The 15,463-nt window shown below is 40.6% G+C and overlaps 2 protein-coding genes and 1 long non-coding RNA gene across 5 annotated transcripts; 1 reads left to right on the forward strand and 2 right to left on the reverse strand.

Annotated features, from left to right (window-relative positions):
- Window positions 1–448: 448 nt before the first annotated feature.
- On the reverse strand, window positions 449–2,374 carry LOC127777674 (uncharacterized). 3 transcript variants are annotated; one of them, XR_008018362.1, is made up of 4 exons: window positions 1,676–2,374; window positions 1,396–1,456; window positions 1,033–1,301; window positions 449–821 (listed from the first exon to the last, which is right to left on the reverse strand). It is a non-coding gene; the product is annotated as an uncharacterized LOC127777674 (long non-coding RNA). The 3 variants fall into 3 exon arrangements; XR_008018361.1 differs by lacking the exon at window positions 449–821 and having other exon boundaries at window positions 847–1,301; window positions 1,676–1,823; window positions 2,075–2,374; XR_008018360.1 differs by lacking the exon at window positions 449–821 and having other exon boundaries at window positions 847–1,301.
- A 4,552-nt stretch (window positions 2,375–6,926) lies between these two features.
- LOC127776870 (alpha-amylase isozyme 2A-like) lies at window positions 6,927–10,360 on the forward strand. Its single transcript, XM_052303440.1, is given in 5 exon segments — window positions 6,927–7,114; window positions 7,199–7,331; window positions 8,400–9,062; window positions 9,065–9,219; window positions 9,726–10,360. Coding segments are annotated over 5 exon segments (1,359 nt in total). The 5' UTR covers window positions 6,927–7,033; the 3' UTR covers window positions 10,053–10,360.
- A 1,575-nt stretch (window positions 10,361–11,935) lies between these two features.
- Window positions 11,936–14,834, reverse strand: LOC127776485 (uncharacterized). The gene is made up of 5 exons (XM_052302872.1): window positions 14,444–14,834; window positions 13,703–13,872; window positions 13,252–13,324; window positions 12,472–12,526; window positions 11,936–12,380 (listed from the first exon to the last, which is right to left on the reverse strand). Exons 1-5 carry the CDS (start codon window positions 14,652–14,654, stop codon window positions 12,260–12,262), a joined length of 630 nt encoding a protein of 209 aa, XP_052158832.1. The 5' UTR covers window positions 14,655–14,834; the 3' UTR covers window positions 11,936–12,259.
- Between the last annotated feature and the right edge of the window lie 629 nt (window positions 14,835–15,463).

The raw sequence follows: 15,463 nt of genomic DNA on the forward strand, positions 1-15,463 counted from the left end.
GAGAGCGTGATACGAGAGGTAGGAGGAGACGTGAGCGGCGGCTAGGATTTGGAGTGTGAATGGGTTAGTGGGTGTCATTTTGCTAAAAAGCCCCTCGTCTTCCACATTTTAGAGCGCGGTCCTAATTCACGTTTTATCTCGCCATCGCATGAAATATCTGGCTTTATAAAGGGCCTACATGTAAAATAACAGGGAGCAAGGAACTGTTCATGAGGGATCTATATCGGATTATACGAAAACTGGATGACTCTTGAAAAATTTTCACTCCGCGCCTCAATCTCAGCCATCCATACCTAATCCGACGGGCGAAAAAAAAAGAGTGACGTGGCCCACGCCTCCATCGCCCCAGTCCGCCGCGCTTTATATTCTTCAATTTCAGCAATACCAATGGAGGAATGGATGGAGAAAGAAGACATGGCAGCAAAGTAATTTTAGTTTGTTTCTCTCTCCAGCTCTAATGAAAATAATATTTTAATGACCTTAGTGTCATACGGTAAATTACCATATTTTTTCGAGATTTTTACTAGCAAAAACCACAAAAAAATTTTGAGTGTTCCATAGCAAATTTTGCCTTTTTTTTTCCTATATGTATATGTATATGGGAAGAGGAGTTTGTAGCAAATTTCCTCCTAAATTCGCCACTGCTCCTTGGCCTGATATCGCCATCTTGAGCTGCCTCTGCCTGCCCCGTGCGCCTGCGACGCTAGCCCGTCCAGTGTTGTGTGCCGTGTGCTTGCCCACGCACCGTCACTGCTTGCTCACCCGCGCAGTGCAACATTTCCCCCTTTTCATACAGTGCTTCTAAAAGTCACTTCAAACTTCTGTAAATCATAGCATGGCTTGATAAGAGACATGATACAGTGCTCAAGTGGCCTATATGTATTTTCAGAGCTGATCCGAAAAAAAAAATATTGGGGAAGGTTAAAAATCCTCCTGTTTGCACACTACATATAATAGCTATTGCTGCCACTAATCCAATAAAAAAACTATGCCATTAATACAAAAGATACAAAGTTTGTGAGCCACAGTAACCTTATTGGTTATTTGTGTGCAATGTCTCACGGCATGGCCTTCGTCTCTTCGATGGAGCTCCTTTTGCCCTAATCTCATCAGGATCGAGGACTCTATTCTCTAATGGCTGGTTACAAGCTCAGCACAGCAAGACATTGAGAGAAAGAGACGATGATACAAGCTCAGAAGATCATATTCTTCTGAACAGCAAGTCACTGAAAGTGTCAAAGCAGATCCAAAAAAGAAGGTCAACACTCAGCTGCTGTTCTTTTCCGTCCAGAAGTTATAAGCTGCATGGATTACATGGCATGATCAAATTTCAGAATAATGCGGAGATTACCGTGAGTTTGATGTAATAGAAGGAAGGTGGAAAGAGGTACTGACAGATGAAGATAGGTCAGATGTCTTCGGTACTCTCAGTCTCTTAACTGAAGAAACAAACATCCTACATGAATTGGAGTATCAGACTATCAGATAGGAGGCATGGTCCAGTTTGATGGTAGAATTCTTTTTTCCCAGTTTGATAATCAATAAAACTGAAAAAAAAAATTAAGGCAATAGACTGCATATCATTTTAAGCATTGATGTTTGCGTAATCAGTATCCTATAAATGTAGTAACTTTGTCTACTACTCTGAAAATGAAAGGTAGAACGGAAAACACACCCCCAACGGCACATCTCCAACAAGCACCCTGTCACCTTCATAATCCTAGTAAACCAAAGTGTACTCCCCAGTTCCATCTAGCAAGCCAGATATTGCCACATCTTCCTGCCGGCAGTCGTTTGCTCCAGCAGCGAGGGGTCTCTTTGGGCTTAAATACAACAATGCAAATTGAACACATCGGATCAGATACTAATCTGATAACTCAGCCATTCAAATATCAAAATACTGAAATTAACGAGGAAATAACTTGCGAACTTTCGAAAGAACAATAAGGAAACAATTTATGCAGTGCCATTGTTCAGTATCAGTGGAAAACTCTGCAGATACTCCATCATAAACTACAGTTGCAATTGAATGATTTGATTTTGTTACAGAACAACAGAGTTGAGGTTCATATACCTGCAAGAAGGCCTCAGAATACCTTGTCAACCGCTAAAAAACCTTTCAATCAGTTTGGCAAAAACTAGATTATAGAAAATATATGAGAAAATAAGGACCGCGCCGGGGGCTCGGGGGCAGCGCCGCCGCCTGCCGGGAGGACGAGCGGAAACCGCGGTGATGCGGTGATCTGTCAGGGGCTCGGGAGAGATGCGGTGCCTGCGTCGGGGGCTCGGGGGCCGCGCCGCCGCCCGCCGGGAGGAGGAGCAGAAACCGTGGTGATGTGTCGGGGGCGAGATGCGTTGCGTCGAGCCACCGATTCCGCCGTACTTGATGAGACAGAGAAATCATACCATTCCAAAATTACCCCTAATATATATTAACATATTACTAATCTATCCGTTTAAGATAAACAGCCGAGATTAATTCTACTTATAGTAGAATACTGCAAGTATATTGCACCGGAGCGCCTCTCTCTTCTATTATAGTTCTTTTTTCAGGATGGTCTGAATGAGCAAACTGAGACTAGGAGTAGTGAACTTTAATTTAGGACAATAAGCTTGATGAGGTTGATATACTGCAATGGCAGAGCAGTACCTAGAGTCATTATGGCAGAGTAGTACCAAGAGTCATTATGCATCATACTGTTCTGTGTGAGTTTAAGACAAACCTTGGGGTTTTCTACCGTAGTCAGAAAATAGAACTTGAACTTTGTTGAAATGAACTGCTGTGTGTTTGGTGCAACGATTATTAAAATGAACATTGTTAACATGATCACGACACCTCCATTCCCATGTGCACAACTACGGTACAACACCTAATAAAATGTTGACGACTATAAAATTATTTGCATTTCTCATAAAAATTCATATCAGTAAACGCGTCATCGATCTTATTTTCTTATCATTATGCATCTAATATATTTTGCTAGCATTCATTTAAATATAAAGAAGTAATAATCAAAGTGCATTCACAGCATGTCAATTTCCAAAGAACTAGAGAATAGGGCAAGTAATAAGGTATTGACCAAGGCCAACTTGAATAAAGCAGTTATTATTATGAGTAAATTGCACCCACAGTACAATAACTTGGCAGGTGGGTGCGATATGATGCAAGAACTTGAGAATTGAACGTTCGAGTGCAACAACTTGACACGTGGGTGCGTTTTAGTATAAGAACTTGACAAAATAATATTTTGGTGCATCAACTTAGCTAAGCATATGCTAGGTGGGTTTTTCCCGCGACGTCAATATGTCATTACATAGCAATCCTACGGATATTACCTTATAATATTGAATTTAATTTTTAAGAATTATATTGCACATGCAATTTACATCCAATTACCTTTAAGAATTTTTTTTTCACCTTTCCAAATCTCAACCGAAATATAATAATTTCTACATCAGTTTAATTGACTTATTAGTTATTAGGATAAAAATATAAATATGCTTATATACAAATCCACGCTACGCTAGCATATTAATTGTCAAAATAAGTACTTAAAATTGAATATGTATAAAAAAAGTGCTCCAAATAATTAAGTTATCGTATAACTTTTTAATTTATTGTATGAAAAGCGTACATATCTTGCAAGTTGTTGCATTTATACGATCACTTATAAAGTTTTTATACTAAATTGCACCTATCTGTCAAGTTGTTGCACTAGAATGCTCATTTCTCAAGTTCTTGCACCAAATTGCACTCACCTGCCAAGTTGATGCACCGCGGGTGCAATTTACTCTAAAGTTTTTATACTAAATTGCACCTATCTGCCAAGTTGTTGCACTAGAATGCTCATTTCTCAAGTTATAGCCCCAAATTGCACTCACCTGCCAAGTTGATGCACCGCGGATGCAATTTACTCTAAAATAAATTCTGTAAATATAAAGAAAATGTGGATGGTGCTTCAAGACCATAAGAAAATGTGGTCCCACATTTTTGTTTTTTTTTTTGTTGTTGATTAGGATTCCATGTCAGCCAAAATAACTTTCTATACTGCTATGTGATCTAATTTTGATTCGTTTCGAATTTATTTCGTACGTACACTAGCAATCAAACTTTTATAACTTTTAACAGATAATATTTTTTTTGCGGGGGAACAGAGAGAATATTGAATACTTTGATCGTTAGTTGATTGGTTCCATTTCACTATGTCAATACAGATATCATTACCAAATTGGGATATATTGATCATATAATTACAATATAGGAGAAAACCAGATAAGATTGTACTATGCTCTAGGAGATGAGATCAAATTACCGCCTGCCGCTGCGGATAAGATAAACGAAAAGAGATTGTATTCATTCCCCTTGGTCTCTTAACCAGATCAAAGATAGATACTCCCATATGTATACTCCATGTAGTGTGAGTATGAGTGTATGACCGGTTCTCTGTCATTCAGTCTGTCCACATCAACAGAGTTCCTCTGATAAATCTTGGCACTCTAAGCAACTCCCTCTTTGTGATCATTGTCTCGATGAAATTAAACAAAAAATGCCAGTACGAGAGTACTAGAATTAGTTGTAACATGACAATGACACACAATTTGGTGTTTATCGTACAGACTTTCAGTTTATAAGGGATTAAATAAGTACTTACTAACAATCTCAATTATTCAAGGATTAATTTATTCAGTTAGGGGATAAGCACATCACCCCCATTGGCATTTGACAGTTAGATGTCATTTTCACAATTGCTTTTGCAGCCACCCAAATCTATCAACCTTGTACATTTCCAACAGTATAACTCATTTTGCTAACGTAGTACTTGTAGTTTCTTTTTTTCGCGAACGCGTAGTACTTGTAGTTTCATAATTGTTTTTGTTTTTTAGTTACTCTCGAGGAAAATGCGAGTTTATTCTGCATTATCTTGTGTGCAAGCAAGTACAATTCAGGATGGTAAATAGGGTAAAACAGTAAGATCAAGTTGTTTCATAATTGTTTTTTAGTTACTCTCGAGGATAATGCATGTTTATTCTGCATTATCTTGTATGCAATTGCAAGCAAGTACATTTCAGGATTATAATTAGGGTAAACAGTAAGATCAAGTTGTTTCATGTTATTAATTGCCGAAATACCAAGTCTTCCAAGATTTCTTTGTTACATTAATTATAGTAGAAGTTTTCTGCTAGATTTTGTTCTGGTATCCTGGCTAACAAATCTATCAAGAGAAATTATCAGCGTTTACTTACCTCCATTATTCGATTTTTATTCACTATAGGTACTACATTCGTACGGAGGATTACGTCTCAACACATTTAGTAATAGGCTAAATTGTCTTGTTTCTTGAGCTGAACCATTTTTGGTAGAGCCTATTCACTTAAAAAATGTTACTATAATGAAGTCAAATATAAACGAATTTGGTAGAGCCTATTCGCTTAAAAATGGTACTATAACGAAATCAAATAGCGTTCCAAAACTGCTCAAGTGAAGGTATATCAAACTACAGTGATGATAATGTCTTGTTTGGTTCAGTTCAACGAATTTTTACATTGCCTTTTTTTAATCCAAAATATATAAAAGATAACAGTATCAATGTTTTATGTTTCAAAAGTTCAACTTAAAAGACAATATAAAAAAAAATCATGTTTTCGTAATCAGAGGGAGTATTTGTCAAACTGGCCATACATAAGTGCATCTGAAGCTTCTTGCACCCTCAATGCTTGCTTGTTGGCTTAAAAAAACGCAGCCAAAATTTGAATTTTCCATATTGATTTCAAAATATTCAAAGCCTTTTTTTCTTTTTTCAGCCTTAGCTTTTAAACCACTAAGAATAGAACACACAAGATGTAGGCCCGTAAAATCTTCGGCTCCTTATTTTTATTCAATTCTGAAATTACTTATTTTGATGAAGATTGGTAGTATTATTCGAGTAAATACGAAGTGAGATTGTTTTAGAAACATAAGCTTATGATATAGTTACACCTAATTAAGACCGGATAATGCTATAACTATTTAACCAAGATCTCCTATGAAATAAAAAAACAGAGATAGCATAATCCAAGCAAACCCACTTCAAATCTTTACTAAACTATGATTGGCCATCATATTAGTAAAAAAAACGTATTTTTGAGCTTAATGCACGAAAACAATTGGAGATCAACTCATCAAGGAGTACTTAAAAAAAGGTGCTAATGGCAGCGCCCTAAGATTACATTTTTGTTGTCTCGTTTATTTTTCTACGGCTTATCATCCGAAACCAACAAATTCGACATAGCTGATACATTTTCAGATGCAACCAATTGTTTTCCTCTCTGTGTGTTTTGCTCATGTTTTGTCAGACTTGAGAGAAAGAAGTGGCTAGTACCCTGAAAATCTAAAAGCAGGGGCAACGAATGGTACGTTTGCATTGCAGCCATTTCTTCTCCAAGGCGTCCGTGACATTGGCGCCATCCTTCATTGACTTGACAACGCCATGAATTCATCTCATCTCATCTGATTTCGGCTGTGTTTAGTTCACTCTAAAATTGAAAGTTTAGTTGAAATTAGAACGATGTGATAAAAAAGTTGGAAGTTTATGTGAGTAGAAAAGTTTGATGTGATAGAAAAAGTTGGAAGTTTGAAGAAAAAATTAGGATCTAAACACTGGTGTTGATCAGGATACAAGATATCAGCACAGTGGAGTTGAGTAAAGTTCATCAGGAAGCAGAGTAGTAGCACGTAACAGAGTTGGGTATCCAGCAGTTGTCCCCAAGGAAGCAACTCTCCATCACATGCACATCACATCGCGGAATCTAGAAAAGAATTCATCAACATCAATCCTCCATTTTCTAAAAGAAAAAGAAAGAATTCATCAATTCTGCCCTGCCGCAGCTGCGTCCTATAAATACCCTACACGCGTAGCCATCTTCTGCAATCATCAAAACACCTGTAATCATCTTCTGAATTCATCAATTCAGAGTTCAGAGTTCAGAGCAGAGTGTCCCTGCTTCTGTGCAAAGGAGAGAGCTCTAGCTAGAGCTAGCTAGCTTGGCTGCTGCCATGGCGACCGGACGACGCCTCTCCATGATCCTCCTCCTCCTCCTTCTCGGCTTGGCTTCCGGCGACAAGATTCTCTTCCAGGTACGCAGCCAGCCACGGCCTGAACTGAACTTGTGACCGATTTCAGTTCAGTTTCTGAACAAGCTGTTGCGTTCTTCTCTTCAGGGGTTCAACTGGGAGTCGTGGAGGCAGAGCGGAGGGTGGTACAACCTGCTCATGGGGAAGGTCGACGACATCGCCGCCGCCGGCGTCACGCACGTCTGGCTGCCGCCGCCGTCGCACTCCGTCTCCACGCAAGGTCGGTTTCTCCGGCTGCTCCTCCTTGTCTGAAACTATCTCTGAACATTTTGGAGTTAGAGAAATTTGGGATCCTGCAAGCGTGGAGTGGACAGCACGCTAGCTAGCTACCCTGATTGCGAAGTGTGGATGATGATTGTCACTTTGGCCTTTATTTCATTCGGGTTGGAATGAGATGTTTCACTGATTTAGTTGAGAAGAATTTTTGGCTAGATAATATCACACTGACATGCATAAGGGTCAATCAATCTTGCAACCCCATTCTAATCTTATACATATGCAATACAAAGGTAAGCTGTCAGCAGTTAGAAAAAAATTATTAATGTTATGTACTAAGTGTAATAATGAGTACTAGTAATTAAGCTCCTTCCAAGGAAAAAAATATGTTCTTTTTTCATTTTTGAAGTAACTAATATGCCACTTTATTATCATTTTTTTTTCTAAAAACAACAAAAAAAAACTACTTCTGTACTTCCTCTGAGTACAAAAACATATCACTTCTAAACATTTAAACTGGATGTGCAAAAATCATGTGTAAATTTAGCATACTTTATCCGCTCCAATTTCAGGTCAACCTTTTCTAAAGATGGAGCTCAACCAAACGATTTTAGCTCCATAGAAATTGATACTGATTTTACAGAGTTGAAGTTGATTAGGACATGACATACACACATGTGTATTGAGTATGCATAAGGCATGCTATATTTCTAACTTGGTCTCTACTTTATCTTACATCATTGAAATGTCAATGATGAATTTCATATCTTTGTAACCATTTACCATTGTTCATATTTTCATATCTTTCTCTACAATCACTATGCCTCATTCTATCTTTTTTATTGAACAAATGTATGTCCAAACAACAACCTTTTTGGTTATATATTTATGTAGTATCATAATCAGCGCCTAGATCTACAAGCTTAGCCATGTAGTGCCCTTTTGGTCTTGGTTTGTTTATGCACCAAAACGAGCGATTTTATAGGTTCGTGCACTAGGTTGCACCCACTTGATAAGTTTGTGTATTGCCAATGCAATTTACTCGTTAATCAATGTGGCGATGTGTGTGAAGGGTACATGCCTGGGCGGCTGTACGACCTGGACGCGTCTAGGTACGGCACGGCGACGGAGTTGAAGTCGTTGATCAGCGTGCTCCATGGCAAGGGCATTCAGGCGATCGCTGACGTGGTGATCAACCACCGCTGCGCGGACTACAAGGACAGTCGTGGCATCTACTGCATCTTCGAGGGCGGCACGCCCGACGGCCGCCTCGATTGGGGCCCCCACATGATCTGCCGCGATGACACCCAGTTCTCCGACGGCACAGGCAACCTCGACACCGGCGCTGACTTCGCCGCTGCCCCCGACATTGACCACCTCAATGGTGTCGTCCAGCGGGAGCTCACCAACTGGCTCCTCTGGCTCAAGTCTGACGAGGTCGGCTTCGACGCGTGGCGGCTCGACTTCGCGAGGGGGTACTCGTCGGAGGTGGCCAAGGTGTACATTGACGGGACGGCACCGGTGGGGTTGGCGGTGGCGGAGCTGTGGGACCCAATGGCGTACGGCGGAGACGAGAAGCCGGAGTACAATCAGGACGCACACCGGCAGGCTCTGGTGGACTGGGTGGACAGGGTGGGTGGGACGACGTCGGCGGGGATGGTGTTCGACTTCACGACGAAGGGGATCATGAACACAGCAGTGGAGGGGGAGCTGTGGCAGCTGATTGACCCGCAAGGGAGGCGCCGGGGTTGATCGGGTGGTGGCCGGCGAAGGCCGTAACTTTCGTCGACAACCACGACACCGGCTCGACACAACAGATGTGGCCATTCCCCTCCGACAAGGTCATGCAGGGCTACGCCTACATCCTCACCCATCCCGGCAACCCATGCATCGTAAGTATTCCTACTAGCTGTTGATTTTGTATCACACATTTGACCATAGTCTTATTAAAAAATTAATGTAGCTATAATTTATTTTGTTATGAGTTGTTTTATCACTCAAAGTACTTTAAGCATGAGTTATATCTTATACATTTACATAAATTAATTGATTAATTGACTCCGAAATAACAAACACTATTAATTGATTATTGCCATTTCAGTTGACTATAAATATTTTTTTTTAAGAAACACACTTTGGTAATAGCCATTTTTAATTGTGACCCTACAGACTTCAGTAATATAACATATTTGTAATTATTTGTAATTTTTTCCAAGCAAGAAAGTAGTCAAAGTTTAATATTGAATACTTCATCAATTTTTGCTATTTATTAGCTGTCTAATACTTCTTTGCCCTTATTTATCAGTTGTCTACTAAACTTGCATAATGCACATGTGTACATATATGTATCTTTATCAGTCATCTAAAATTGCACAATAATGTACTTGTATATGTGTAGTTCTACGACCATTTCTTCGATTGGGGGTTAAAGGAGCAGATCGCGGCGCTGGTGGCGGTGAGGCAGCGGAACGGCGTGACGGCGACGAGCTCGCTCAAGATCATGCTGCACGACGCCGACGCCTACGTCGCCGAGATCGACGGCAAGGTGGTGATGAAGATCGGCTCCCGCTACGACGTCTCCAGCCTCATCCCGCCCGGCTTCCACCTCGCCGCCCACGGCAACGGCTACGCCGTCTGGGAGAAGACCGCCGCCGCCGCCACCGTCGCCGGCGATGCCGATGATCATCGCACCTCGATCTTCCAGCGCATCGCTCTGATTGATTAGTGATATGATGCTTGTGTGCCACCTCTTATGTATTGCTTCTGCTGTATAGGGAACAGGCTCCTCTACCTTCCTTTTCTCACTGATATGTGGGACCGATGAACCATGGGTCATATGTAATTATACACACGCATGATACCTTTGAAGATAGGGGATTTCAATCCCTGTATATAGATAAGTACATATGTAATATACACACGCATGATTAGTAACATATATATACACTACATTGCCTTGGCTGTGATCGACCGTCCGTATTGGCCGGAGATGTAAACCATTTATTCCTAAGAGAAAAATATATATACCGTTAACCGAGTGCTCCCTCCGGTTTTATAATTCTTTGTGTTTTGAATAAAGTTGTAGTAAAACTTTTGTAACTTTGATTATCAATAATTTATATTTAGTTTAAAGGAACTAAAACAACATGTATAGATTTATCTTTCAAATTACTATAAGAAAATTAAACATGCATTTATTTATTGCATATATTATGATAGAAAAACAAAATTAAATATATGTTTTGGATACCGTGCCATTGTCCAAAATGTTAAGAATTATGTAACCGGGGGAGTATATATGGTTGAGTGTCCAAGCTAATTAAATCCTGATTACTGTAACATGGGATATTAAATAAAGGCATTATCTGTTCGTTTTGAGTGATTTGGTGTAATAATTGGTTGTAGCTCGTTGAACAAAGACTAAGATGATATTCTATTCCATTATTAAAAATGGCATTAATTTGTGCGATTTAAAATTTCTGCTTATGACTATTAGGGCACCCACAATGGTTATCTATAGACTCTCTACAAGAGATCCATATCAGCATATTTTCCTACTTGGAAGAGATTAAATAAAGAGAGAGAGCAAAGCTATCTACTAACCTGGAGATAGTCTATAGAGAAAAACGAGGCAATGCATTAGAGAGCTATAGATACCCATGTAGACATACTATTGAGGTGGTCTACTATTAATCTAGTCTATTGCTGAGATATACATGTTTTATAGATAGCACCTTACTTTACCATTGCGGGTGATCTTAAGACTAACTTTATTTCCATATCGAGATTAGATAAAGAGATGCTCATTAAAGGCACTGGAACGTGGTGGCTCGCACCGGCACAAACCCGGCCGACATGAACACGCTTCACCATGGTGGCACGATGGCGCATGAGCATGCATCGTTCGGTCATGTCGAGCGGGATTGATATACTAATGAATGTTAAAATCGTAGTATATCAATCTCGTATGATATACTAATGAATGTTGATCTAATTAGCTTTCGGTCATGAGTATTTCATACGGGACATGTAGTATATCTAACGAAAGGGCATGTAGCCTAGTGGTTACAGTGACCTGAGTAGTATCCCAAGATCCTGAGTTCAAATCTCCTATGGAGCGAATTTCAGATTGGGTTGTTTACGGGGCTAAGTTCCCTATTTCAATAGCCGTATATATCCGGTTGGATGTAGAAGCCAGGTAAAAAATACCCTTCTCTAAAAAAAAAAAGAGTATTTCATACGGGATTGATAATTAGCTTTCGTTGATGTAAAATTATTAATGAATGTTGCCAGACACGTCGAGCGGCACGGCGGCGGAGTTGAAGTCGCTGGTCGGCGCGCTCACGGCAAGGGCGTGCAGACGATCGCCAACGTGGTGATCTTCGAGGGCGGCCACCTCTACTGGATCCCCCACATAATCTTCGTAATCACATCAACGTGTAGAGCACAAAATCTCACACAAATGTCACCACGCATATGTACTCGCGATTCGCGAATGCACCAGGTGCTGTAGGCTTAGTAGGCATGCTCAACACTTGACAGAGGTCTGAGAAATCATACAACAGAAGGTCCATGATATTCCTATACTGCTAATTGTTCAAGCTGGTGGCTCGCAATGGTGACATGATATTATTCTCAGAAGTCGCAAGTATGACCTCAAGCAGGTGATATTGTGTGTTACATCATACCTCCTATACATTGCTGGAAGGAACCCAGTAAAATGAACTCATTGCAATAGCGGGAGAAGGCTAGGGGGAAAAACATGATATGAAGACACCAAACAGCTAGCGGAATAGAGCGCAACTTGGCCTCCATATAACTGCCTACAGAGCCTATCTATGTGCTAGCCAGGTGTTTCAGGAAGTAGTGGATTTAGACACTCCCCCGTTTGTCTACTCCACTTCAGGATTAAAAAAGAACCAGATCTAGGTTTTACTTTGGACGTTTGCGGTAAGGATACATGATATCATCCATGGTGTCTTTAATGTAGGCCCCAACTTTATTTAAGTTCCTTGCTACACCATTAGCCACAAGTCCAGCATTCCTCTGAAATCTGCAGGTTCATCGGGAAATCCATCATTCATTAAATTTTGATGCCGATCTTAAGGGATCTAAACATAATCTAAAACAGAAGAGGAACTCACTTGGTTAAGAAATCATCTCCTCTCTGTGCAGGCTTATATCGTCGTGGTTGGGGAGCTGCAGTGTTATCAAGACAAGTTAAGTCTTCAAGAATAGAAATGAAATGTAGATATTTTAGACAGTCTCCTAACAAACTCGAAGAGATTCATATTAATGCAATTTCCAAAGTGACCAGATTGTTTCGCCAATAAAGTCAGGACCAGTCTGGGATCCAGCAACTCCGATTAATGAGAAATCGGTCATACATAAGTAGTGGCCAGGAAACATTTCTACACAACCGTGATAAAAGTACAGTGTGCTACCATGTGTGTAGGTTGGTCACAAAGGGTCAACAAGTAAGGAAAAAATTGGTCTATCATGATAACATTTGGCGGTTTCAATTTTACACAGGCTCACCAAAAATAATAGGGATAATCAAGGAGGCAACATTCGCACTCGACCATTGTTGTGCACTAACAATCCTCATTCAAAGTTTTTTTTGGAGGGAACAGGCAGGAGCTCTGCCATTTCATTGGTAGGAGGGAAACATCAGTTACAACGCTAAAAAAAAGGGGTCTATGTTAACTTCATTCAAAGTAGAATTCAGGTATATGTATAATAGGTCCAATATCTAAACCAACTAGATGTGACAACAGGCAAGGCTCATTAGGTAGAACACAATAGCCACTATACAGACAATCAACTTTGCTAGACTAAATGTGTCAGTGATTAGCATACTGTGGTAGAATTGGTGTTGCTGTTCTACATGCTAGTCAAGCAATAAAAACAAAATATATTCCTACCTTCCTTTTTATGGTGAGATGAAGCCTGATTAGTCGAAGCCTGATTGGTTGAAGTTTTTCTATCAGCCAATAGCTGCATGGGCATTTGCAGTGCAAAAAGATCAGGAAAAAACACAAAAGATATATATTTCTAATGGAATAGGCGAATAGCATGGGTAGCATCTGTTTGTACTGTCATTCATAAAAAAGAAAGAATAAGTCTATTTTGTAAGCAGCATATGAGGAAGCAAGCTACCACGAAGTCTAACCATTTGTACATACTACAGAGCTAAGTTAGCACGCTGATACTTTTCGCAGCATGTCTGAATCATCACAATAATTCTTTATGGTAGGAGAACTGTTTCATAACTGCTTACTCTGCACATTATGTCATACTAGCATGCTCCAACATGTGAACTGACAATAATGTGTGCATAGGTTCAGAGCAATAACATGGTTTAGTGGGAAATACCTCAATTCCAACGCAAATAGGTAGTTGCGGGTGCTTGTCACCTTTCCCATCAGAACTCTTCTTGTCATCCAGATACATGGAATAGCCGATACATCCATATCTGAAGTCGGAAAGGTTGCGACCTTCCTGGATAGCTTCCATCTCGATTTCTCCAACCATGTGATCAGGGACTGATGCAGAAACATAGAACAGTCAGCCAATGCCAACCACTGTGACGAAGAAAACAATTCAGATTGAGCATTTAAACAATCCATAAAAGTTAGCTCAACAGTTAAGCATGTGTTTGGATAGACAGCAAATTCAGAGTAAATGACAACAAAACATTTCAAACCAAGCAATTCAGAGTTACGGCGCAGTGCGATGGCATGTGACACTGTCCAGATCTGCTGTTTCTGCTGCTATTAGGCATTAGCAGTGGCAGTGGCATGCTAACTAGCAACAAGTCAGGATGAATTAAATATCGATCATGTGTTGTGTTGTGTGGTAAGGATCATGGTTGCGACTATGACCGCGCCAATCCAGCAGTTGCGATTGAACATCTACGTTCCCCATTGTTCCATGCGTGCGTGCGTGTTTGCAGGGTCACTGGAATAAGGTGCCAGAAAAAGCTCCGGAGCTCGGCTCAGAGGCGGCCGCGGCTGAATCAGCAGCAGCAGAAGAAACCCTAGCACTCGTGAGACCCTAAAGCTAGCGCGCAGTAGCAGCATAGCATATGCTCACAAATGAAGGGAGGGGCACTACCTTGGGGGATGGCGCGGGTGATGCCGGCGCAGACGGGGCCGCGGTCTCGCGACCTGAGCGACGACGAGTAGAAGAGGTAGCCCTTGCAGGACTTCCCCTTCACCGCCCCGCCCCCGCCCCCGCCACCTGCCGCCACCGGCGGCGGCGGCGGCGCGGCTGCACCCCGCGCCTCGCCGGCTCCTCCTCCGCCGCCGCCGGCGACGCGCTCCATGCCGGGCTGGCGGGCGGCGAGCTGGAGGGATACGCGTGTGGTGGATCGGGCGCCGGCGCCGGCGGCGGCGGCGGCGTGAGGCGGCGGAGTTGGGAGGAGTGGAGCGGGGGGCTTCGCCTCTTTGGCTACAACTTCCGTTTATTTACCATTTCAGCCCCCCAAGGAAACATAATGGATGAGATGAGCCGTGTTTGTGTTGTGATTTGTGAAGCATTCCCTTTTCTTTTCTTTTTCCCCTTCCTTTTTATAGTTTGGAATTTCATATTGTTTTGTATTTGAAGTAAGGATGTGTAATCTAAAAACGGCAAATATACAAAGGCAGTGTATGAAAAAGAGCACTAGATTAGAAATGTGCATCAAATCGTACAGTAGCGTTATCTTCTTTTCAGCTTATTCACTTAAATCATTTATTCCACGGTCTGAAAAATATTTTTTTAAAAAAACTTTATTCCGTCCTATTGATTAGATTTTAATTTAGTAATCATTCTATTTCATAATATAAGTTATTTGGTTTTTTTTCCTTAATCAAACTTTTTATTAAATGTGTAGAAAAATATAATAATATTTTCAATATAAAACAAACATTGTATTAAAATATATTCAATGTTAAATTTAATAAAACTAATTTGATATGGTAGATGTTACTAATTTCTTTTATAAACTTGGTCAAGCCCGAAGAACTTTTACTAAGATAAAAATCAAACAGAGAGAGTATTTTGTATTAAAATAATTAATTTATTTATATAATTAAGTAGATAATCCGTGAACTATGTTAAACCATTCGTTTGCTGACAAGTGGCAGCGATACA

The sequence above is a fragment of the Oryza glaberrima genome, chromosome 6 (genome assembly GCF_000147395.1).
Source record: "Oryza glaberrima chromosome 6, OglaRS2, whole genome shotgun sequence".
Classification (NCBI taxonomy): domain Eukaryota; kingdom Viridiplantae; phylum Streptophyta; class Magnoliopsida; order Poales; family Poaceae; genus Oryza; species Oryza glaberrima.

Excerpts from the sequence above, each read along its gene's own strand:
- LOC127776485 (XM_052302872.1), bottom strand. The coding sequence starts at position 14,654 with ATGGAGCGCGTCGCCGGCGGCGGCGGAGGAGGAGCCGGCGAGGCGCGG. Across the intron at positions 13,325-13,702 it reads CTATTTGCGTTGGAATTGAG|CTATTGGCTGATAGAAAAAC; the intron begins GTATTTCCCACT and ends ATGCCCATGCAG. Across the intron at positions 12,381-12,471 it reads GGAGATGATTTCTTAACCAA|ATTTCAGAGGAATGCTGGAC; the intron begins GTGAGTTCCTCT and ends ATGAACCTGCAG.